The sequence below is a fragment of the Triplophysa rosa genome, linkage group LG24 (genome assembly GCF_024868665.1).
Source record: "Triplophysa rosa linkage group LG24, Trosa_1v2, whole genome shotgun sequence".
Taxonomy (NCBI): Eukaryota; Metazoa; Chordata; class Actinopteri; order Cypriniformes; family Nemacheilidae; genus Triplophysa; species Triplophysa rosa.
The window spans coordinates 13307170-13332127 of record NC_079913.1 but is presented as its reverse complement, the minus strand read 5'-3'; the positions used below and the strand labels follow the sequence as shown (position 1 = coordinate 13332127).

Here is a 24958-nt window from a genome sequence, read left to right as displayed (position 1 = left end):
CAACAAAGAACTTTGTACAGATTTGGAACAACCTGAGGGTGAGTAAATGATGACAGACTTGTCATTTTTGGGTGAACTATCCCTTTAAGAAACATGATGGTTTGTCCGGCTATTTTGAGATAAGTAGACTGTTTGCAATGATAAGAGCTAAAAAAGACGAAATAAACCAGAAAACCATTTTAAACAACGTCTTTCACGTAGTATACAACGTTCCACCTTCACACCAAGTGTTGACTGTCAACTTCGCTGCTGATGTTGTTTCGCATTTAAAAGGCAACACAAGTCACAAGGTCTATCCGAAGAGGTCTTTGAGATCGTTGTTGACTGGAGCACTTTGTTTCATCATTGCGGGAGCAGCCACAGGCTGCGAGAAGTTCTGTGGGTTGAAAAAAGGATTGGCCTGCGCCCCAAATCCACCTTGCATTCCCATTGGGGCCACTTGCACGGGCGCAGTCTGGGAAGGTTGGCCCATACCAAACTGGTTGAGCCATGGGGAAGGCGCAGTGGTTCCTGGGGCCGGTTTGGGGGCCATTTGGTTCATGCTTACTTTGGGTTTGTTTTGTGTGAAGAGGGAGTCTAAGGCGGACATGTTTGTGGGTTTGCCTGGCTGGTTTTGGTTCTGGGTGAGGGCACTGAAGTTTGGAGTGCTGGTGGTGGTTGCCATGCCCCCGTAGAGAGCTGGAGTGGTGGGTCTCATGCCTATTCCCATGCCGCCTGTCTGGAATCCCATGGGCGTGTTGAAGCCGTTGCTGACGGGGCCCATGGCGCCCATTCCACCCATGCTGGGTCCAGATGGGAAGGCAGAGGAGATGGTGCCTCTGGGCCCAGAGTTCAACGAGAAGTTGTTTAGAGATGTCATGCTGTTCAGAAGACTACTGGTGAGATCCTTTGCCTAAACGTAAAGAATATTTCTCAGTTCACAAGTGAATATTAAATGTGGCCAGAAACGTTATTCTGGTAGTTTTATGGAATAAAAATGGGTATTTTTTGCATCTACTGCAGGTGTTACCGGTGTTGTTGTTGTTGCTGGTTTCACACTCTGTGGAGCCAATGGCTGCTGGCTTCTCAGTTTGGCCGCCTGTTCCTGTTCTTTAGCTAAACGTTGCTTTTCCTCCAGGGTAAGAGACACCTGGATTAAACGGCAAACATCAGTTTGTACCCAAGGGGAAAACCAGGTGGGCTAAATAAGTCTTCCATCACATAAGTTCCATTGTAGAATAAACAAGTAGGTAAAAGAAAGCAGCACAATCTTAAAACAAAACAAAAAATCATATGAATACAAAGATATTACTATGTAGTTATGAACTTACTCTTGAGGGTTGAGAAGCAGCTGATGAGGAACCGTTCTCTTTACAGTTCACACCTGCACTTCCTGAACTACCACTGAAGATTTCATCAATCTACCAGAAAACCCAATTTCAGTCACTTTAGTTTCGTAACACCATCAGGGCACATGTACAAACTGCTGGTTGGTATGGGTATTACAGTTGATGTAGTTACTCACATCTCTGACTTGAGTGGCTGGACTGGGGGTGCTCTTCGTCTCCTCTGATTGGTTCATCTGGTTAATGTTTAAACTCCTGAGATGGATGCAATACTTGTTACAAGTCGACTATAATTTCTTTGGATTGTTTCTGACCAAAAACTGCTTATGTCAAACCTATAATTGTATAAAAGCTTCCTGCGGGCTGTTGTGATGTCATCAAAACGCCACCAAATGAACAGTGCCATCAACAGGTTGGTTAGTTGTGAATGCAGGTAGTTACATCCATATATTTCTGAGATATCGTCCATTTATTTTATTGATAAGGTCAATATTAGAAGTTGAATTTTTTTTTGTAAAAAAAATCTGCTGGCTTGCTTTTAGCATAGCTGGGAAATCAGTCCAATACACCAAAGACCACCCATATAAAGTAGTTCACCCAAAAACTGAAAGGATTTTTTCTTTACTATTGTACTTTACTTTTTCAGAATAGCCAGCTAAATTTTATCAGAGCATTAAAACGTAATCTACAATCAGAAATTCAAACCACACCCACACCATAGATGTCACTCCTCTTATAGTAATAAGCCCCCCCTGCTCAGGATTCATTGGTGGGTCATCCTGAACAGTTTATTTATTGTTAGCCATGTCAGACTCAGTCTAATGTGATTCAGCCACGCCCCCTTATTTACAACAGAAAAATCGGTTGTGGTTGACTTTTTATTCTGTCACACTGGCTTACACTGCTCTATTAAATTTTTGTCAAGATTCCTAATGGCATTTTATGAAGAATTAAGTTGACAATAAGGGAGGATGATGAGAAAAAGAAACTAAAGTGGCACCTGTGCTGCTCCTGCATGACATGCAGCTGCTCTAGTTTGGTCTTATGCTCCGCCTCCATGCGACTCAACATGTCCTTGATCACAGACATGAAAGAACTGAACTGAAACACACCAGAGACAAAAATAACTGTTTACAATTGCATGTGTTACCTGTACACACTCAACTTACAAAACTGAAGTGACACTGAATTAATGTTGTATGCACAAGATTCAAAAGGTGAATACCGAGTGTGTGATCTTAAAGGGGCAGTTCACCTAAAATTGATAATTCGGGCACCATTTACTCACCCTCAAGTTGTTCCAAACCTGCGAAATGTCATTGTTCTGTTGAACACAAAAAAGGATATTTTGAAGAATGTGGGAAACTAAACCGTTCTGGGGCACTATTAACCACCATAGTAGGTTTTTCCCTACAATGGAAGTCTATAGTGCCCCAGATCTGTTTGGTTACAAACAGTCTTCCAAATATCTTTCTTTGTGTTCAGCAGAACAAAGAAATTTACACAGGTTTGGAACAACTTGAGGGTGAGTAAATGATGACTTTTCAATTAAATTTTTGGGTGAACTGTCCCTTTAAGTGTGACAGTTTGTGTGTGTGTTCACCTGGTTCAGGTTAAGGTTGTTATCAATACTGATTGACACCAAATGAGGTAAACTCTTCGCAGCCAGGTGCTCCTTTGGGATGCCTAGTTTCTTATGAGTGAAAGTGCACTTGTAGATGCCTGAAGAAAACCAATAAAAGATTTTACAAGATTAATGAACGCTTTAATTTCTAGTCAAATAATCACTCCCGTGCATAAAAGCATAATAGACTGTCATAATAGTTAGAATTGTTTCGCTAACTAAATTTAATTGACTTTAATTTACAGTATAATGATATTAAAAAAATCAAAGAGTTAAATGCATACATACGGACTGAAATATACTACACAATCAATGAGATGTTGCAAATCGTATATTATCATGAGTAATTACAGGATTTATTTATACAAATTTATATCAAAAATGATTAAATATTAAATAATAAAAATGTGAAAAATAAATTACCCAGAACTCCCATAAGCACAGCTGGTTCCCTGGATGGAATTTGTTGCAGGAATGGTAGAATTTCATCAATGACGTACCATTTGTCAAGGTATTCCAGAATCTTGCCTAGGCACACCAAAGAGTTCACCCTCACCTGGAAAAAAACAAAACCACAGGACAAAATGAAAAAAAAAAAAATCTTCACAATCCATGCAGTACATACATAATAGAAGAGAGCAACGACACAAACCGCTAGTGAGGATGTCTGTAAACAGGTAGATTTGATACGAGGGATAAGTGCGTTCTTCATAGAGGGATACTCGATCAGGTTGGCAAACGTGGGAATGATATTAAGACAGAGTTCCTATTTAGAAAAAAACAAAACATTTCCAAAATGTTTGATATACTGCAATAAACAGTATTTTGACCATCTATTAAAATGGCCATTTCAAGACCATTTCAAGTGGTCACCTGTATTTGTTTAGACGGTGCCTCTACTGCTCTGTACACCATAGGCAGCACACTGTTCTTGATGTCCTCAGGAGGCGTTTTGGTCAAGAGTAGGTCCATCTTTTGTAGGAATATCAACAGGATCTGGATAGGAGAGAAAAAAAGTGCATATAATTAGTGGATATATTTTACTTTTAGAATGCACCCAACTGGAATTTCAGAGCCGTTAATAATAATAATCACTAAGTCAAAGATTAATGTGGCCGATACTGATGACTTACAACAACGCAAACTCTAATTTTCCTTTTAACTCTTTAAAATAAAGGTGGTGTCTAATAAATGAATCACCACTAGTCACAAGACATGCAACAACCACTAAGAAGCTATCAGTGGGTCGACATAAAAATTTAGCACTTGTTTTTACTTTAATTTGTGGCTAAATAAGCTTGAAATATTAATAGTATTAAAATATGAATAGAGACTATTAGTAGTTCCAAACATTTTTCTTCAGAAGACATCTATTAACCCCTTTATGTTGAGTATAAGGACATAAAACCATGGCATTGCAGCTGAGAAAGGAAGTCATAAAGAAAGGAAGTCATGAGTAAATTATGAGAGAATTCCATTTTTGGGTGAACTATTCCTTTAAGATGTTTTAATATGTGTCCAAAATTTACACTTTTGAAGCAAAAACAATGACGCAGAATTAAATTAAATTTACCAACTATTAATCTGATTATGAACATCCATATTCTTTGAACAGCCTCTTTCCAACCAGATCTCACGGGAATTCGCAACTATTTTACAAGGTGGCTAATTCATATGAATTTGTACGATGGAAATCGTAAAAAAACTTACGATTATTACAAAAAAGCTGTAATTAAGCCCCTCCCCTAAACCCACACCTAAACTTAACATCACTGGCACGAAAGCAAATCGTATTAAAACGTACAAATGCGATCGTACGAATTCAAACAAACGGCCACCTCGTAAAACAGTTACGAATTCCCGTCAGATTGTGTTGTGCCATCTCTCAAAAATGCTCATGGAAGTTTCTGTTTTCTTCTCGAAACTAACTGAAATATATGTATATTATTACTATGTAGTGGTATGTATTAATGTATACGAATAAATTAAAATGGCATGCCATGCTTTGTTTGTTAATTTTGTTGAAAACGAACACTTTCACTAGACCTTTAGCTCTGTTATACATTGTAAGTAGCAGCACTGTTTGGTCTAAATGATGACTCAAGCGAATGGATAGATTGATGGATGGATGGATGGATGGATGGATGAATGAGAGAGTAAGGGAATCAAACAACACAAGTGGATCAGTGTATTGACAACTACCACAAGGACAAATCAAACATTTTAAGTCACTCACCATATTGCTGGCCTGACAGCATGAGAGAAGTAGTAGTAAAAAGGTAGACAGGCATTTGAAGGTTGAGTGGTTATTGGTCAGGTTAGTACATTTCCTAGAAAGTTCACCATTAAAGAGCCTAGAGAATAAAACTCCACCACATGTGTACCTGTACAGGCTCCTGCTGTTTGAACACCGGGGTGAGGTCTGGGAGAACAAGACGGACGTATTCCTCTTTAGTGCACTCCTCAGCAATGAGTAATACGTTTGGGAGTACAAATGGAACCATATCTGGATTCACAAACTCCGACATGAGAGCCGGGAGAATACGATAGATGACCACTCGCTGAGGTGAGAAGAAAAACAGCTTCAAGCTTATATTCACAAACACACTACTCTTACAAATAAACACACGAACACATAGACATTAAATATCACAGGACTCACAGATCCATATTTACTGCATGTACATCACAAACATTAACTTAAGAAATAATAAATAAGTAATCAATAGCCAGGTTTCCATTACAGATTTGCGCAAAATTTAAGAGATGTTTACTAAATGTTGATTAAAACAACATCGCGGAATGACTGTGTTTCCATTTGCACATTTTGAAGGGTAATGGAAACCTGGCTAATGTTACTGGGCATATTGTGCACAACTCAATGCACATTTTGGAAAAAAACGTCATGTCGTTCTCAAAAACCTATAAAATGACTTTACTTTTCTTCCTGATGATATAACCAAAGCCATATGGTTGTGAAAAAATTAAACAACTAGATTTTAACGTTCTCTGATGATGAAAAGTACAAAAGTCACCACAACAAATGTTAATGTTAAGTTTTAGAGATGCTTTCTTATCTAGCATGTGAATGAGTGTTCAGTTGAACGTTCCTGCAGCCAGGGGCGGTCTGGCCATCTGGCGTTTTCCCGGTGGGCCGCTATCGTTTGGGGCCGGAACGGACGCTTTGGCTGCTCAGACTGACGTATTATAAATGCGAATCCACGCTACACGGAAGCAATAGACACGTATGCATGCCCCCCCCCCATCGACAGACTTAACCCTGCACCCCAGGGGTCGACAGAAATGGTGGAAGGTCGATGTGGGCCAAAAAATGCCAGGGCCGATTTTTCTTCCCAGTCCAGCCCTGCCTGCAGCTCGGTTGCATTTTCGTCCTAAATGTCTGTGTGTTCTTGCCTTAGGGAGCTTGGGCAAAACTTTGGGGAGGCCTTTGTAGAACTGAGATTTCTGCAAGTTGTCCCGCTGGAAAAGCGAGTCGAAGTACTGCAGTGTCATCGCTCCGACATCATCAAAGAAGGGAATCTGAACACACACATCTATTTCATCTCAGAGACATGGTCATCATTATGAACACAACATGTTTATTTCAGCATAGTAAAAATTAATTAAATTAGGCATTTATATACAAAAATATCGAGTCTACAAATAATGCTTAGTAATTAATATTGAGAATGCTTTTGTCACATTTACTCATTTTTAATTGATCAATGTGAATACTTTAATAAAAAACATATTTTAAGCAAAAGTGTAAAAAGTGCAGAACAGAAGAAAATGTGAGAGATCTGACCTTTGTCATCTGGTCTGCATCTGGACGCACGTTAGGTGTGACACTGAGCAACATCTTCACATGTTCTCTGACCTCTTCTGGGATCTGATTTAACACTCCAGGGCTCAGATGACTCAACTACATAACACAATGAAACGAAAGATGCTCTTTCATCATTTACTCACCCTCGTGTCATTGCAAACTTGTATGACTTTCTTTCTTCTGCAGAACACAAAAGAAGATATTTTGAAAAATGCTGGCCCAACAACATTGGCCCCATGGTCTTCAATGCATGGGGACAAAACCACTGAGACATTTCTCAAAATATCTTCTTTTGTGTTCCACAGAAGAAAGAGTCACATACAGGTTTGGAAAAACATGAAGGTACATAAATGATGTCAAAATTGAGTCATGCCTTAGCAAAGCTGTCGGCCCAGCTAAACCCGACAACTAGAAGAGACACAAACATTGCCCATGTAACGTACATCACATGTTATCATCTCACCTGGTCGAGTTGTCGACTAAAGCTCTTATATATGTCCTGCTTGTTGACTTTAAAGACGGGTTTGCCTTCGTTAAACACAGCGTGGATCAACACACCCAGCGAGTACATGTCAGAGACCGCATCACAGCTGACGGACAGAATGTATTCTGGGGCGACATACTCTGGGTTAGGCAGGCAGAGGGGCGGTAGATTGGGGTCCCACTCTTTACACACATACTTTGGCTAAACAGGAAAAACAATTACAAAAAAACAGTACTTCAACAGTGTTAAAAAAATGTATTAGCTCTCATTAGTTTTGTAGGTTGCAATGTTGACTTGTTTGTATTTTGTAAGTGTTCTTTGCTTCATTAAAGGAACAGTTCACCCCAAAATGAAAATTCTGTCATCATTTACTCACTCTCAAGTTGTTCCAAATCGGTAAAACATTATTTGTTCTAATGAACACAGAGAAAGATATTTGGAAGAATGCTTGTAACCAAGCAGTTCTTGGTCACCATTGGCTACCATAGAAGAAAAAATGACTTTGTTAATTTCTTTGTTCTGTTGAACACAAAAGAAGATATTTTGAAGAATGATGGAAAGCAAACCGTTCTGGGGCACTTTTGACTACCATTGTCATTTTTTCTACTATGGTAGTCAATAATAGTCAAAAACTGTTTACAAGCATTCTTCCAAGTAAGTTTCTCTGTGTTCATCAGAACAAAGAAATGTATACAGATTTGGATTTAGTAAATGATGACAGAATTCTTATTTTTGGGTCAACTGCCCCTTTAATTCCAGTTTCGAACCTCTGCATCACAGGGATTACTAGAGGAAATACTGAAGTCAAAGCCCATGATCTTCCAAGCTCCACTTTTATTCAAGATGACGTTTTCTGCACACAGGTTACCATGAACCATTTTCACCCCACTGTGAAGAAATGACAAACCCTCCGAGATCTGGAGAAAGAGAATGGATAATTCATTAATAAAAGCCTTTTATTTGACATTTTACATATAGTGCGTTGTCTCATAAGGGCAAACGTGATCACATGACCATCCCGTTACTATTTCAATCACCTTCACTTACAGTCTAAACTACATGCATGGCGTGTATAGAACCAATAACATTCCTTTAATGATGCTAAATAGTTTGTATTTAATTCACGCACAACATAAATTTACTTTTTTCATCATTAATGCACTACGGTCTCACCTGCAGTAAGCCGTATTTGGTCTCTACATCATAGAGCTTGTATTCTTTGATGTCTGTGGGAACAGGACTGGGGAGGTTGTCCCACTGGCCGAGCACATTAGCTAGACTGGCGAACACAGGCTCTGTGCAGAATGCTAGACAGTCTCTAGAGATGAAAAATCAAAGAAACTCAAAAGTCTGACAAAAGCTTGGACACAGGAAATGATTCAATTTGAACCACTAATAAAACATGAATGTGTAATATTTAATTGAGTATGAACGGTGATGACCTGGACTCCTCTAGCGGATGCTGAACCGTGAGTAGGCGCGGATGCCTCAACCGGGTCAGCTGCTGGACTCCTTTCTTTAGTGAATCAACGATCTGATCCTTTTCAAACTTCTGATAGCGATCAATGATCTTCTTATCGAACACAAAGACTGCCACTTCCTGTGAGAATTAAAAGAAATGTAGAATCGGAATTCGGAACCGTGCAGCATCTTTAATTGTTACGTGTCATATTATGAGTAACGGAGTTGTGTTGTGTTCTATTTCTACTAGAAGTTCTATAGTTCACCTGTTTAGTGGACTTTTTAGTGCCATTGTAGATCCTCCAGCTCATTCCAGGACCCCCACTGGCAATATGTCGGCCCACCTCAAACTCCCGTGTGACGGGGTTACCCATGACGGCGCTGGTCATGTCAGCTGTCACCTTGGTGACGGTGCTCTTTAGTTTATTGAGCATGGACTCCATGATTCCACTGACTGTCAACCTACAACAGGAAGAAACAACACCTCAGTTACATCATCATCACTTCACAAGCTTATCTGTCACTTTTATGTTTCTGAAAACATGTGCTGTTATGTAGATGTTGTGGGTTGTTTCTGTATTCATTGAAAATGAAATCTTGAATTTGTCATTTCTAGGTCGTTGCCGTCTCTCACTTTGTTCTGTACATGGCTTGCTATATCCCAAGATTGAAAAATCAAACCAATAAGACAAATGGCGTTCTAATAAACTTTTGTTTGTTCATAAATCTGCATTGATCTGTTCTTAACAGGCTTTACAACAGCAATATAGTCAATATTACATTTTGACACCAAAAGGTATCAACCAAGGTGCTTATAGAAACATAAGGACTGCCATGACAACGCAAAAAAGAAAACTCAAATATGAGGAAGAGTATCTGAAAATGTGTCACTGGGAATTTACATCAGGGACCGAGTGTTGTTTGCTCAAAATAAACCATGAATTCATGCTGACAACCTCTCAAAGAGTTTGCAGGTGCAGAGATCAGAAATCATCATCTTTTCTGTCAGAAGCAGGGTGTAGTGGCTGAATCTACATCATAACAAACACTTATGATGTTATGAAATCAAAACCAAAACCAAATGTAATATTGAGCAATAGAAGCCAACAGTATTAGTCAGATAAACTAGTAATGTATTGTAAACCATTAATCATTAGTTAACGTGATTAAAAATAAAGCACTAAACAGACAGGACTAGACAAACGTATAGGCGTTATTTATTGTTATCATTATTATTAGTAACAATGTATTTTTTTTAAATAATAATGTTGACGTCCAGCTTCATTCATTACTTCACGTACTTGTAAGTATTAAATAGATTTCAGAGTGACAGTTTGCGTCATAAAGCAATAGTGTGACGTTGAAAGAAAGAACAATCAGTAGGAACAATTCAATGAATGAGCACATAAGAGGTGTGACGGGTGTGATCCAATCCGTTGACATCGAATAAACAGACCATCATGATTTATTAATTACAGACCAAATAAACTTCGAATCATCTGCCGTTTAAAATAGCAATATATCATCGTTTTACCTCCAACGCTTCTCAACGACAACAATTGCGCCAAATAACAAGAACACATCAAAAATGTATTTTTAATCCACGATTTCTAACCGATGCTGTCAAGACAGGCAGATCACTAGTTTCTGAGACACAACCATGGTAAGTTAACGTTTAACAACTAACGTTATGAATGTAAATACTATTATTGTTCATCGAAGGTATAAAACCTCAAACTATTATCATTATTGCAGTTTCAAAAAGTAAAAGTAACGTCATAGTAATACATTCTCAATCACATTATAAAACACGACAGCAGTTCGGCTAACAAGCTAATGCTATTGGAGTAAAGCGTCACTCCAGACAACTGATGATTAAACACAGAATAAAACTTTAGGGTGAGTTATCAAAATGATTAACAGGGAGGATTTATTCTTACCTTTACACCAGAGGAGATGACAGGACGATCGAGTGAATAAAATCAGCACTAAGACAGTAAAATAACCGTCAGTAGCGGTGGCGGCTAAAAGCCTCCATGACAGTTCATCAGAACACCTGAGATTCCGCTGTGTGAAGCCGGACACGTACGAAACATTCAACATATCAAATAAGATAAAAGACCTTGTTTTTAAAATAAAAGCCAACAAATCTAGTTTAAATATGAATGTACAAACCGCATTTACTTTTACAGATTAAGGTTAAGGAAAAACAATGCAAAAAAAAAACATTTACTTATGTTTTATGTTGTATATCACATACAGTAACAGACGCAATACAGGCTTTTCAAAGTCATTCACAGATTTTAATGAGTTTTAAATGTCGCAAAATTAAAGTGCATCAAAATCCATGGCAATTACTTTCATTAACATACATAATTAGTCCACTGTACCAGTAAAGCAAGTTCATTCATTTTTTTACTCAAATACCAAATAAATATCATTGATAGGCATCACCACAGCAAATCCAGTCCATTCATAAACTATTTTCCTACTATTTTAGCACTTAAAATCATTTTGACATTTGAAAATTCCAGTCAGCTATCATCTATTTCACTACATCCCTTTATAAATCCATTTAAAGATCATATATTACACTTACAAAATACTGTAATATGAGGTCAATATTCATTAAAACCGCACAGTCATTGAATTAAAAACGTAAATAATAAGTAAATAAGTGAGAGTTGTTCCAAGAAATAAAATGAATCTATACCTTTGAGGCATAGGTTAACTTTTACTCTATTTCAAGTGCAAATAAAACTATCCCCAACAGCCTTTAGAAACCTGAGCACGTTTTTTTGTAAATAGCATATTTACCAATGAATTGCTTGTAGTGTACAGCAGTGATTGGTAGTTTCTTAATAGTATGAATACCTAAACTTCTTCAAACTAGCTTAAAGAAATTACCTACATAAAGTGAAATGTGATTTTGTTCAATGCGCTACTTCAACTACAGTAGTTAAAAAATTAAGATCTAATCTTTGGATTGCTACATTATGTAGGATTTACTCCTACTAGTCTACAAGTAATAATGTCACTTAAATGCCCTAAACTAAGAAAAAACAAATTACTCTGTCAATACTTGACATTTTTCTTTAACCTGGATGAATAAAACCTCAAACACAGTTTACTATAGTCTAACTATCAAACCGTCTATCCAGTGTTTGCTGCTTTCTAAAATGACGAGAAAAAGTGCTCGAGAAAGACTCCCGGGTGATGCTTCTGAAACTGCTTGGCCAGGCGTCTCTTCTGTTTGACAGACAGGCTATCACTCTGACTGATATGGTGCATTAACTGCTTCAAACTGGCAAGAGTGTCCTTATCTCTGTTATCCTCATACTGCCGGAGTGACACCAGCTGGCAGAATGTGAACACTGCAAGGCCAAAAAATATTTAAATGTCACCACACTAGTTGCTGCTTCATTGCACTGGATGCCAGGTTGCCTTCACATGCTCTCGGAAATAATTCGTGCTCTCTATAATTACCACTTCAATCCGGAAGTAACGTCTTGTTTTAGTGATATTAAACGTATTTAGTAACATTAGAACATTAATGTTACTCATGATTTAGCAGCATAAAAACATTACAAGTATCTGATAAACTTAAAAAAGCACCGTTCCATAAATTACTTCGGGGTGAAGTGGGAATTATCGAAATTCCGAGAGCACGTGAAGTGTTATGGCTAGAAGGGATACAGCTACCTCCACTGGGCATGAACACTTCAATACCGCATAATTTTTGTCATGCTGAAATCAGTTAATTACTATTTTTTTTTTTATTGTAAGGTTAGGTTTAGGGTAGGTGTTAGCTAATGTACTTTATCGTAATTTTATGGTGAGATTTTGCATCCTTTCCGGCCGTAGCCATATCCCTTCTACCCATAACCCATGTGAAGGCACCATAAATCCTAGATGACTGACATGTGTTTGCCAGCACAACAATGAACAAAACTTAAAAGAGACTGTTCAGCACTGAACTTACGTGCTACATTATCTAGATCCCTCCCTTGCTGCAGAGATTGTAGAGTGTCTGTTACAGCCTTGATCAATGATGATGGTGTCTACATGAATTAAAGAGAAAACGACATGCCATTTTTTGACCAAAACATTCAAATATTTTTGAGGCCCATGTGTGTGATTTCACATACAGCCATGTGTTAGTTTAAAGAGCGGTACCTTAAAGAGTTGTTTGTAATGATCCATGAAGAACAGCAATAGCTGCTCACACTGAACACGGGTCATCTCTTTATTCTGGATCACAGCTTTTGCAAACATCCTGCTTACCAAAGCTCGGTTCTCAATCTGTTTCAACACAAATGAAAGAAGTCTGTGTATTTGTTTCTCATTATAAATTAATATACATGGCTCAACTTAAGCACATGTTGTGTAAATACAACTCTTTACTACTGCAGATGTTTATACCTGCTTGTGCAGTCTGAAAGCTTCATTGTCTGCAGCAGCTGCCATAAAACCCAAAAGTCTGCGTAACTCGTCCCTGCTTGTGGGCTCCACCAGGTGCAAAAACAGTTGAGATGCTCTTAAGGAATCTTCACTTCTCCCACAACCTTAAAGCAGACACACAAAACAAGATTATAAAAAACGAAGATTTTAACAAAAAAGTCAGAGAATCAGAGTCTACAAACAAACTCTAAAATGACCTATGAGATGCAGGATCCCAGCCTGGATGTCAGTGTAGCGTCCAGACACTAGTGGCGGTCTATCTGGGCTATTGTAATACTTGGCGATAGTGTCAAACAGCAGTTTCTTGTGTGCCCCTAACTTATCCTCCTCTGCTGCTGTGTTCTGTTGGAAGAGCTGCTCGCTGACAACCACGATTAACTGATCTGGGAACAGCTCAAGACAATCCACTGCTGCAATCAGCCAAGAGTCCAATCTTTATAGAAAAATGACACACACAGGGTGGATGTTCGCATTATGCACAGTTACAAAAAGGCTAGTTGCAGTCCTGGATGTTGATTGGTCAATCCAGCTGTGCTAATATTCATGATGCTATGGCAGCTATGAGATAAAATATCAGTTCACCTAGTTACTGAGTATATATAGAGGCTTACTATTAACATTTATTTACATTTTGAAGTAAAATGATGTCATCAAATAAATTCAACCAATAAAATATGGCTTTAAATAAAAACGTTTAATGTTTTTGCTATGAAAAACTGAATCTTATTTCTTAGGTACAATTCTTTAAGAGGCAAGTGTGTGTTCATGTGGCAGTATTGAGTATTGCACACTGACTCAGGCAGGTTCAGACTCTTTGACACTTCACGATCCACACAGGTGTTGGAGATAACCAGGTCACTGTGGTTACGCAGCGATGACCACAAAGCCTCAGGTTTGGCAGGGGAGGTCAGAATACAATCCAGCATGGGGATCTCAACCACCTGTAGCAGCTGATGTAATGCCTGCTGTTTCCAAACCTCTCGAACCACTAAGAAAAACACAAGAGGTGCGAATATGTATGAATATATATTCGAATTTGGAATGAGTGAGTAACAGAATTTCCCATTTTGAAGAACTATTCCTTTAGATGTAAATGAAAGGCAGTGCATTCCACTAAACATCACACATTGTTTCACCTTTTTTTGACAGGAAACCATTTGAAAACGCAGCACGATTTAGATCAGAGGGAACAGATGGGTGTAGGTTTATATTTTTCAGTAGTCTCTCCACCCTTCTGTCTGATGATCCAAGAACAAAGGGGTTGGATATGGTCTGCTTTTCTCCAAACCTATAAAATAAACATCATTCAACATTCACTCAGCAAAGCTTTACCCGGTCTTTGCCTCTTTAAAATAAAACAAAATGGGATTACTTTGAAGTGGTCTTCTTTCCAGTGTGTTGATCAGGGGTCTGATTCTCATTATATCTTTTCCTATATGGATCACCGCTATCCAAGAAGCGATAGAGGCTGCAGCTGGAATCCTCAAATGTCATTTCCTTTTCTTTCCTAAACAGCTTCATCCCGACAGGTTCAAACACTCTAGAATCCATCAAGGCCTGGCAGAGTTTGGCAGCTTTGAGACGGGACACCTCACTGGAACAGAAGTAGATGTTCTGCATGAGGTGGCTCAGAACCACGTCTACAGCATCAGAGCCGGTGAAGCAGTCGTGGTGGATGCGCAGGTGCTGTCTGCGGGGTCTGCGCTCCACCTGTGTCTGCAAAGCCTCAATGATGTTCTGCCACAGCTGAGTGGCCTTGAAAGGCCCCGAGACACCTGCGTTGGTTTAATATTGGCAATTAAACACGGAAATTCATTTAACATAATGTAGACATGTATCATCGTCATCTTTAAAGCACAATATAAATACCATGTTTTATAAAACTGGTCATTATTCAATACTAAAGGAATGTCGAAGTACCATGGTAATGCATCATAACAGCCATGATTATGCTATACATACTTAAATAAACATAAATATCGATGTAAATATAGATACTGAAGTAAAATCAAAACATTGTATATAAAGCTAAAAATATTTTCCATAGTCGATAAACGAGATAAAGACCTTCAGAATTTTACGGTCTAACTTGCTATCAAACTAACGAAACTAATCAGGCAATTTGAGAATCTAAATATACATACACATTAATTAGTTAAATAAAACGTTTGATTGTACCTGACAGCTGTTTATTTTCACTAAAACATGTTTGACTGTTCAGTCTCCTAAATCGAGGAGTCAAATCCACCGCCATCACCGAATCGGAAATTACGTCATTTCCAGCGGCTACACTCGTGAATGCTGGTCTGAGATCAGTTTGAATTCGAATGAACCTTGTGCGCCGTCCGTCCTCTGTTTGTTAACTAAAATCCCACCGAAAGATTTTCTTTCTGTGTAATGAAGAATATCTGTATTTTTAATGTTTTTTTATCGGTACACTAGGTTCTGTCTCATTGTCCTCGTTTTTTTTTATTCACGTATTCTATAAAATGTAAATTTTTAATTAAAATATAAACAGCTTAAATAAAATATAATATTTTAGTGATCAGCAATACCTCTCAATTATGTATTTGATACTGTTTATTTTATTCAACTCTGCGAGAGAGTCCACTAACAAACAAGTACGTATGAGATCAGACTAACTTACTTTTTCTAGTACGACATAATAAGGATTGTATGAGGTATATTGCGCAACTCTTGCGGTTTCTCTCAGGGTGACACGTAAACAGCAGTCACACACACATAAAATGCCTTTACAGCTGTGTTTAAACTTTTACGGGACGTTCCTCATTTTAATCGGCAACCGCAGTAAATATGAAAATGTTTAGAGGGGTCTCTACTCAGCGGCAACTCGTGTGTGTGTGTCCTCTCCGGTGTGACGTCACGGAGGGACGCTCCACGCGACAAGTGTACAGACAAGATGGCGCTCGCTGTTGTACCCCACAAGTAATCAGCGCTTGAAGAAAATTCAGGTTAGTGGAAAAACGCCGTTTTAAAACACCTCCGAACACATCGCGTTCACATCAGTGGTGGGAATAAAACCTAATCAGTACATTCCAGTTGCCCAACACCTTGTACTCACTCTGGTCCTATGTTTTTTAGCATTAGCACACTAGCACCCCGTGTGCTGGTTAACATTCCTCTGTACCAGGCTGATTGAAGACACTAAACTAGTTGTCGGATATGAGCCGAGTTGCTAACCAGTTTAGCTTTTTGAAACTGGGTAGGTAAGGGCAAGTCAAGCATGGAGCATTCATAACTAGCGCGCCTAAACACCTTCAAAGTCAAACTGATTTTCTTTAACTTGGTTAAATGAAATCAGCACTCCCTCACTGCAACTCGAGATCTGATTTATTGAGAAATCTTGAGTGATACGGACAAGCGCTGGTTGTTTCTATGAAGACATTTATACAAGCAAGGTTCCACGTAGCTATTGTAAACGTCCTAAATCCTTGTAACGTTAATGTCAACAAAGTAAATTATTTCAATGGCGATTGGTTTGTTTTTGTTGAACACACGTGGGCCCCAAAGGAACATGGACATTATTTCGACACAGGTAACCAGCCGTCTCTGGAGCTAAATAAAGGGACACACGCTTGCTGAAGCCGGGTTGTTTATATGCTAGGCTAGTAAGTAGCTGATACAGAAGCATGTTTCTGTTTTAGAATTTGTTGGGCATTTTACTAACATGTTTATGGAGAAGAAAATGCTGTGGTTTGTGTACAAATACCGTGATACATGTATGTAGAGTGAGCTGTAAGATAATGACATATTTCAAAGTAGAATCTTAATGGCATGTTTTTTACTTGGAACTGGTAGTATCATGTTCTTTTTAAAAGGACAATGGAAGCCTTGAATTTTCAGAGATGTACTCTTGGCTTTTTATCAGCTAACTTTTCGAAGTATCACCCTGAGATTTGTAATGGTAGCTGTCATTATTCTTACTATTAGGCCAAGTCATCCATTTGTTGTTTTGTAGTAAAAAAATATGTATTATAAATATTATATATAATAAATATTTGCATATTTTTCTACAAAAACGTTCATGCAAACCTTTAAATCAAAATAGTTTTAAGATTGTGAGGAACATTTTAGTGAATAGATGAACTGTAGTTTGTGTGCGTGCGTGCATGTGTCAATATGAACATCATATTGGAGACATCATATCCTTTTTTTTTTTAGTTTTATCACTCTGTGGGTTTGGAGGGAAAACTATCACTATACGTCCTGCTGTTCTCTGGATTTGATACAGAATTGGTGTTTCACACAACAATACAGAAAATGCAAACAATAAAATTTGTGTTGATTCTGTTCTTTTGTTCTTCATGAACACTGACAATGCAACCAAGGTCAATACCATTCAGTAAGAAAACACTAAAAATACAAAGATCACAAAATCATGACCACACTGATCCTTTTTAATGCAGATTATCCACCATGCCTTGGAAGGAGCTGGATTCATCGCTGTCTGCCATCACCATGGTGATGTGAGAAGGGCAGGGACTCCCTGTGATGGATAGGTGTAAGCATGTGGGTCGCTTAAGGCTCGCTCAGGACCACTCCATCCTGAACCCGCAGAAATGGCACTGTGTGGACTGCAACACCACAGAGTCCGTGTGGGCATGCCTCAGCTGTTCACATGTGGCGTGCGGACGGTACATAGAGGAGCATGCGCTTCAGCACTTTAAGGTTTGGGAGACTCACCATATAGTTTGCCATTTATTCATATGCCAAAATGATATAATTTTTAAATATGCAGAGACAACTTCCCTAGAAATGAATTGATTGCGTTTGTTTGAGCACCTCAATATGGCAACATTTGCGCAACCGATTACGTTAGTTTGAAGTGATGGGCAAAAAAACCCAATTATAACCATTGGTCTATATCTAAATATGTGGAAAATATATATTTTTTTATTTTATATAGGAGCAGCACCACCCCCTGGCCCTGGAGGTGAACGAATTGTACGTGTACTGCTACTTGTGCGACGACTACGTTCTTAACGATAATGCAACCGGTGACTTAAAGCTGTTGCGTAGCACGTTGAGCGCTATTAAGAGCCAGTGCTATGAAGTCACCACACGCAGTGGCCGTACCCTACGATCGTCCTCCACCGCTGGAGACCAGCTGTCCCCCAGCACGCAGGAGCTGCAGCTGCGCGATGAGGACCGCATGTTCACGGCACTCTGGCACCGCCGGCGTGCCCTTATTGGTCGCGTCTTCCGCTTGTGGTTTGTGCAGACGGAACGGGGCCAGATGCGATTGGAAGAAGAACGGCAACAGGAGGAAGAAGAGGAGAAGAAAAGGGAGGCACGGGAGAGAAGGCGGGAACTTAAACGGCAAGCCAGAGAGGAGCTTGAAAGCGCGCCTCCAAGGAAGAGCTGTCGCATTCGTCGGCAGAGCATTAAAGCTGCGTCGGCTTCCACACCAACGTCAGCCATAAGCACCAAATCCACAACACGAAGGTCTGCCCCCGCTCGCATCTCCACCCCTACTCCACAAACTGCTAAAGACAGAAAGCCTCAACAGAGGCCTCGTACATCAACGAAGGCCAAAAGGACTCGGCCACCCCCACCTAAAACAGGCGATTCTCCAATCAAACGCCGACCCACCGTCACACCAGGAGTGACTGGTTTGCGTAACCTCGGCAATACGTGCTACATGAACTCTATTTTGCAGGTTCTGAGTCACTTGCATGTATTTCGGGAGTGCTTTTTGAGGCTGGACCTGAACCAGGCACTGGAACTGCTAGCCTCTGCGGTGAGCCGTAAGTTAGGACTCTCCAGTCAGCACGTGTCTCAGCCTAAAGGCTCCAACCAGGGGTCGGGGCTCAGCGGAGGAGCCTCACGCTCACGAAACATGGAGCTCATCCAACCCAAGGAGCCGAGCTCCAAACACATCTCGCTTTGTCACGAGTTACACACGCTGTTTCAAGTGATGTGGTCGGGGAAGTGGGCCCTGGTGTCGCCGTTCGCAATGCTGCACTCCGTGTGGCAGCTGATCCCGGCGTTTCGAGGATACGCGCAGCAGGACGCGCAGGAATTTCTTTGTGAACTTTTAGATAAAGTCCAGCATGAGCTGGAACGGACCAGAACGCTAACGCCCGCCACCGTGCCGGCCAATCAGAGACGGCTTATCAAACAGGTGCTCAGCGTGGTCAACACCATCTTTCACGGACAGCTGCTCAGTCAGGTGATGATGGCATGCACACCATCCAGTCCAACATGCACTTATATTTACGTTAGAAACAACTATTCGAGTAAAATGCTTGTACAAAGACATTGACTATGTTCACGTGTGTACCGATAATGCGATTATTTCCAATAATTAGAGTAAGGACTTAATCGCAGTAACATGTTTACATGACATGAGCAAACTTCTTCACTCCTGTTTCTATGCAGTTTTAATTATTCTGATTATTTGCTATAATACACAGTACAAACGATGCTCTTGGGTACAGTAGGCGTGTTACTGGCTATTGTTTTAATATATTCACGTGAATCGCGTCAAATGCTAAACGCCTTCCTCCGGATTTGATTCATGGTTATTAGGCGCTGTGATAAATACAGAAATATGATGAAAATGTCTCTGCAGCGTTTGCGTATGCTGTCATCGCGTTCGCGCTGTTTCTGTGTGAAGATAAGGAGCAGAGACTGCTGGCAGCGAGTTGTGTTGACAGTAAAACTTTAGACTGTCATGTTTACCGTGAATTTGCGCTTAAGGTGCGTGACAGAAGCGCATGTGCACCTTGGTCAGAGCAGCATAAATGCGATAAGGTGTTTACATGCCTTCTTATTGCGATTAATACCAGCGTAAGCCACATATGTTACTTCGATTATGCTTACTGCGATTACAAGCTTAATCGCATTAAATCGAATGATTGCGTTTACATGAGGTAAAGTGTAATCACAATATTGCCAGAATCCTATTATAATCGCATTATGAGGGTGCATGTAAACATAGTCATTGTTGCATTACTTTGGTGGTTACGACCACTTGAGAATGTCTGAGCTGTTAAAGAGCTAGTTCACCCAAATTTTTTCATTTACTCAAAGTCATGTCATTCCAAACCTGAATGATTTTCTTGTCCAGAACACAAAAGATAATGTTTTGAAAAACAAACCAAACAAAATCGGCTTGAAGTCCTGTAATGACTTCTATTTCATGTAGACATTCCTCAAAAAAAGTGTATATACAGATCCTGAATGACATTAGGGCAAATAATTTTATAAAAAAACTGGCGGGTGAACTATCCCTTTAAACAAGATATGTTGGCTAACTATATGCATGACATCAGAAAGAATTTTGGTGGAAATGTGCTTTTCTTTTAGGTGCGGTGTTTAGCATGCGATCATCGCTCAAACACAATAGAACCGTTCTGGGATCTTTCATTGGAGTTTCCGGAGCGTTACCACAGCAACAGTAAGGATGCTGCACAGGTTCCATGTGGGTTGACGGAGATGCTTGCCAAGTTTACAGAAACGGAGGCTTTGGAGGGAGCCATATATGCTTGTGACCACTGCAATAGTAAGTTGGATATGATACAATGTGGATTTAGGAAAACTAGTGAAGTATATATATTAAAGTGATAGTTCACCTGAAAAAAGATTTCTCTCATCATTTATTCACCCTTTATTCTGTCGATCAAAACCTGTGCATGATTGTTTTCTTCTGTGAAACAAAAAAGAAAAAATGTCTCCGTGTCCATCAAATGGAAGTCAGGTTGTTTGGTATGCCCAACGTTATTTAAACTATCTTTTGTGTTCATACAGCTTGGGAATGACGTGAATGTAAGTAAATGTTTAAAGAATTTAAATATTTGGGTGAACTATCTCTTTAACTTACAAGAATATCGTGACACAAATAATATGACAGAAATAAAATGACAATGAACATTTCTACTGTGTGAACATTTTCTGCCTTTTGAGGACTTTTTAGACAACACAAATAAATTATGCACATTTTCACTGTCTTTTTAAAGGCGCAGTTCTTGAAAATCAGCGGCCACTAGCGTTGTATTATAGATTTTCCACGAATCGCTCAGTCCAAACACGACGGTGGCCACCACAGTACAAACATATGTCGTTCTCATGTTGACGCAGGGAAGAGATTTTGCGGGCATTAGAAAGACTGTAGAAAGAGCGATGAATGTGTATTACATAAAATAAAAGGTTTGTGGATTTTAAGTTTAAAAAGAAGGATAAAAGTCAGGCAGGAGCTAGGACCTGTGTTAATATTATAAAGACTTTACAGCAGAGACACGTTAGCAGATATGTACTCACCACAGATATCTATGGAGATACTTTCCAGCAGAGACGTTGGAGAGAAAGAACGTCTTAAAATCATCCCCGAGGAGGATGCTTTGATTCGGATCAGTATGTGAGTAACATACTAACATACCAATATATGTTGTTGTTGTAATATTAGCTGTGTGACAGAGCAGTTTTGAGCGTCATTGTTTATCTGGAACCGCTTTAATATTGTACTCGTCCAGATACTGGAGAGAGAGAGAGAGAGCGCTGGAGCTGAAACTGGAGAGCGAGTGAGAGTGCGTTTTATTCTTTTACTCAATGATGAATAAACTTTCAGTTAATCCGCGGGTCACATGCGTTCCGCACCGGAGAGCACGATCCGTATGGATCACGGATCTTCCCGCGATCCGTTTCACCACGATACCGCAGCGGAGAGGAAGAGGAAACGCGCGTTGTAGAGTTGTTTGTCCGTTTAGGGCTGCTGTACAAAACATGGCGGCGAATTCAATGTATGTAGGCCCGCTCTGTATGTAGATATAAATAGCTTATTCTAAGGTATTGCAAACTTAATGGTTCATTACGTAAGGTCTTTATACACCTCTGAAGAAATAGTTTTGTATATTATATTGTATTTCTGTCAATATATCCTCCTAAAAATGCCGTATTGTTCCTTTAAGGCAAACAGCGGCGATTTTGTTCAAAGCAGGTGGTTCTAACTGAAGCACAGAAACAGCTGATGGTCCACAAGCTGCCTCATGTTCTCAGACTGCACCTCAAACGCTTCAGGTACTTCATAAACATTTACCTGAGCAGGAACTGTTGAATTTTCCAAATGGGTCTGTAATTGGTATCCTGGGTGTGTATGTTCAGGTGGTCTGGGCGAAATCACAGGGAGAAGATTGGCGTTCACGTTCAGTTCGAGCAGGAGCTAGACATGGAACCGTATTGCTGCAAGGACTCCAGTAACTCGCTCCACCCTCAACACTTCCTCTACCAGCTCTCTGCTGTCGTGATGCATCATGGGAAAGGATTTGGCTCTGGCCATTACACAGCCTTTTGTTATAATACAGAAGGAGGTAAAACACTGCTTATTTAGAATCAAAATTACTGTTGATATTTAGAATGTCACTACTGTTTACATTACTTCTTCTTTAGTTATATTTTAGGGATAGTTCACCCAAGAATTTAGTCACCCTCAGGTTGTTCCAAACCTGTATAATTTTCTTTGTTCTGCTAAACACAAAGGAAGATATTTGGAAGAATGTCAGTAACAAATAGATCCCATCCCCCATTGACTCCCATAGTATTTATTTTCCCTACTATGGCAGTAAATGGGGGATGAGGTCTGTTTGGTTACGGCATTCTTCTAAATATCCTCCTTTGTGTTCAGCAGAACAAAGATATTTATACAGGTTTGGAACAATCTGAGAGTGAGCAAATGATGACAGCATTTTCATTTTTGGGTGTACTATCCCTTTAAGATTATTAGAAACATTTCAGTCGAGCGCTTCCATACTTAATAGGTACTGTTTATTGATATGTTATTTACAGGTCCACATGAAATCTGTGAAATGAAATATTTCTGAAATATTTTGGTTAATTTAACTGTGTCCTAACAGGCTCACATGTTATATAGAGCCAGATTTTGGACAGGTGTAATTTCACAATAGGCGAAACAAGCCAGAAATAGAAATAAAGCAGTTTAAAATGTCCTGACCCTTGTTGCAGCTACAATAAATCTAGTTAAGACAAGATTTAATATCAAGAGATGGATTTTATGACCTGCCATTTATTGCATTACGGCTCAGTGAAATGATGCTTTGAGATAACAATACTGTGATAGTTAGATAGACGAATTCAGACCTTATTATGTTCATTTATGTGACATAAATGCAAAATTGATGGGACTAGTTAGAAAGCTGAGGTTCTAATCTTTCAGAATATATCATTATAATTTTTCCAAATGTTGAATCTATTTCTTTAATCCAAATCAATATTTAGTTTATTTGAATCTTGGTCTTTATCAGACTGACACAAGTCAGTAACATTGTCTGAATTATTTTAGTTTACTGTTACTGTTATTACGAACATAACACTCAGTTAATGCCTCTTTTTCTCTTACTCCTCAGGGTTTTGGGTACACTGTAATGACTCTAAACTGAGTGTGTGTGCCGTGGAGGAAGTGTGCAAGGCCCAGGCCTACATTCTCTTCTATACACAGCGGAACTCTCAGGACAAAATCAAAGCCAGTGACCTCTGACCCCTGCCGAGCAGCCCGTCAGCCCAGAGACTGTAATTTGTACATTCTGTTGATATAGATTTCGAGCTGGTTAGCACGTGTTTCTTTTTTATTCTAGTGTACAGCAGTTGCTGAGAGTGTTTGTTTTTGTAATACGCACACTCATGCCTTAAAGTTATACAAATGACAGATTTTGGTGCGAGGCATTCTTGCGGTGACTGGCATTTTGTGTCTGTATGTATGAAGAAAGTGATAACGGTCCTTTGCATGTGTGTCCTGTTTAATACTGAATGTTGTCCACGAACCAAAGTTGAGAGTTTGAATGTGTACCGAGCCATGATATGTTAGTATGAAAAAACAAGATCAAGACATCTCTTAATATCACATTATGTTTGCGTTACGATTGTGAAAGGATTTTGTGACTAGTTTAAAACACAATTCGCAACAATTCAGGACTTTTTATGTCACCTTGGCCGAATGTAGTTTTATACCTGGTATTTGGGTAAATGTTTTTCCATTTTAAAGGAAAATGTAAAAGATGTTTTCACCAGCAGAAAACGTGTATGCTGTATCATATACTGCTCATTTTGGTGTGTATGTTGTTAGACGGTTGTCTGTTTTTTTGTTGGATGTATGCGTTTCTGCAACTCGCGCGCGCACACACACACACCCCTGCTCACATATCGTACGACGTATGTTTGTCTAGGTTATTGTTCCTAATAATTCATTTTCCTACTTCACTCTCGAGCAGGTATAGACATGTAACTATGCAAATTGATACCTCAATTCATAGAGAAATTTACCTCAATAAAAGGAGAATATTTTTGCATTTTTCTAAACAACTTGTTGGTTGTTTTCTTTAATGCCATAAAGACTGTCTTAAAACTCGTGATGAGTTTAAAGTCCCAGTGAAATAAAAAATTACAGTGCCTATTTTTTCATTAAATATCTCAGCGTTTATTGTAAATAGTTTATCAATGTGGGTCATTCTCTTTTTAAAAATCGTGTACCCTCATAATCTTTTGCTAAAATCTGAAAATGCACTTCCGTCCTGTAATGATCTTAGATGAGGTATGTAAGACGGCTTGGGCGGAGCATCCGTTAACTCCTCCCCTTCAAGTGTCCGTCTGCTGCCAGTTTCATTTCAAAATGCAACGACTGTTTTTGAACATCCAATCAAATCGCAGAGAAAGCCACGCCCAATATTTTTTCATTCAAAATTCCATTTCACTCGTAAATGCGTCAAAATACGGAGGTAAAGCGATCACAACTTTCGGTTCAAGGG

The 24958-nt window shown here is 39.3% G+C and overlaps 3 protein-coding genes across 5 annotated transcripts; 1 reads left to right on the top strand and 2 right to left on the bottom strand.

The window, feature by feature from the left end:
• Positions 1 to 18: 18 nt before the first annotated feature.
• scyl2 (SCY1 like pseudokinase 2) lies at positions 19 to 10793 on the bottom strand. The gene is made up of 19 exons (XM_057324275.1): positions 10661 to 10793; positions 8987 to 9182; positions 8702 to 8859; positions 8433 to 8577; positions 8027 to 8176; positions 7239 to 7460; positions 6755 to 6871; positions 6364 to 6489; positions 5334 to 5510; positions 5186 to 5197; positions 3823 to 3945; positions 3602 to 3715; positions 3373 to 3505; positions 2929 to 3047; positions 2326 to 2426; positions 1505 to 1580; positions 1311 to 1400; positions 1010 to 1129; positions 19 to 892 (listed from the first exon to the last, which is right to left on the bottom strand). Exons 2-19 carry the CDS (start codon positions 9161 to 9163, stop codon positions 293 to 295), a joined length of 2760 nt encoding a protein of 919 aa, XP_057180258.1. The 5' UTR covers positions 9164 to 9182; positions 10661 to 10793; the 3' UTR covers positions 19 to 292.
• A 211-nt stretch (positions 10794 to 11004) lies between these two features.
• depdc4 (DEP domain containing 4) lies at positions 11005 to 16514 on the bottom strand. 2 transcript variants are annotated; one of them, XM_057324272.1, is made up of 9 exons: positions 16264 to 16514; positions 14554 to 14956; positions 14318 to 14469; positions 13977 to 14169; positions 13379 to 13614; positions 13143 to 13285; positions 12897 to 13022; positions 12703 to 12781; positions 11005 to 12094 (listed from the first exon to the last, which is right to left on the bottom strand). In XM_057324272.1, exons 2-9 carry the CDS (start codon positions 14799 to 14801, stop codon positions 11895 to 11897), a joined length of 1377 nt encoding a protein of 458 aa, XP_057180255.1. In that variant the 5' UTR covers positions 14802 to 14956; positions 16264 to 16514; the 3' UTR covers positions 11005 to 11894. The 2 variants fall into 2 exon arrangements, with proteins under 2 accessions (XP_057180255.1, XP_057180254.1); XM_057324271.1 differs by lacking the exon at positions 16264 to 16514 and adding an exon at positions 15360 to 15629.
• On the top strand, positions 15875 to 24582 carry usp44 (ubiquitin specific peptidase 44). Of its 2 annotated transcripts, XM_057324268.1 has the most exons (7): positions 15884 to 16153; positions 17609 to 17870; positions 18109 to 19374; positions 20514 to 20709; positions 22112 to 22220; positions 22305 to 22510; positions 23564 to 24582. In XM_057324268.1, the coding sequence occupies exons 2-7, from the start codon at positions 17694 to 17696 to the stop codon at positions 23692 to 23694; spliced, it is 2085 nt and encodes a 694-aa protein (XP_057180251.1). In that variant the 5' UTR covers positions 15884 to 16153; positions 17609 to 17693; the 3' UTR covers positions 23695 to 24582. The 2 variants fall into 2 exon arrangements, with proteins under 2 accessions (XP_057180252.1, XP_057180251.1); XM_057324269.1 differs by lacking the exons at positions 22305 to 22510; positions 23564 to 24582 and adding an exon at positions 21470 to 21561 and having other exon boundaries at positions 15875 to 16153; positions 22112 to 22204.
• Positions 24583 to 24958: the final 376 nt, after the last annotated feature.

Coding starts and splice junctions, on each gene's coding strand:
- scyl2 (XM_057324275.1), bottom strand. CDS start 9,163: ATGGAGTCCATGCTCAATAAACTAAAGAGCACCGTCACCAAGGTGACA. Junction 8,860..8,986: donor CTAAAAAGTCCACTAAACAG/GTGAACTATAGA, acceptor TAATTCTCACAG/GAAGTGGCAGTCTTTGTGTT. Junction 1,401..1,504: donor CAGCCACTCAAGTCAGAGAT/GTGAGTAACTAC, acceptor GTTTTCTGGTAG/ATTGATGAAATCTTCAGTGG.
- depdc4 (XM_057324271.1), bottom strand. CDS start 15,435: ATGGCGGTGGATTTGACTCCTCGATTTAGGAGACTGAACAGTCAAACA. Junction 13,615..13,976: donor AAGAGTCTGAACCTGCCTGA/GTCAGTGTGCAA, acceptor TTTTCTATAAAG/ATTGGACTCTTGGCTGATTG. Junction 13,023..13,142: donor CTTTCAGACTGCACAAGCAG/GTATAAACATCT, acceptor GTGTTGAAACAG/ATTGAGAACCGAGCTTTGGT.
- usp44 (XM_057324268.1), top strand. CDS start 17,694: ATGGATAGGTGTAAGCATGTGGGTCGCTTAAGGCTCGCTCAGGACCAC. Junction 19,375..20,513: donor ACGGACAGCTGCTCAGTCAG/GTGATGATGGCA, acceptor CTTTTCTTTTAG/GTGCGGTGTTTAGCATGCGA. Junction 20,710..22,111: donor TGCTTGTGACCACTGCAATA/GTAAGTTGGATA, acceptor TGTTCCTTTAAG/GCAAACAGCGGCGATTTTGT.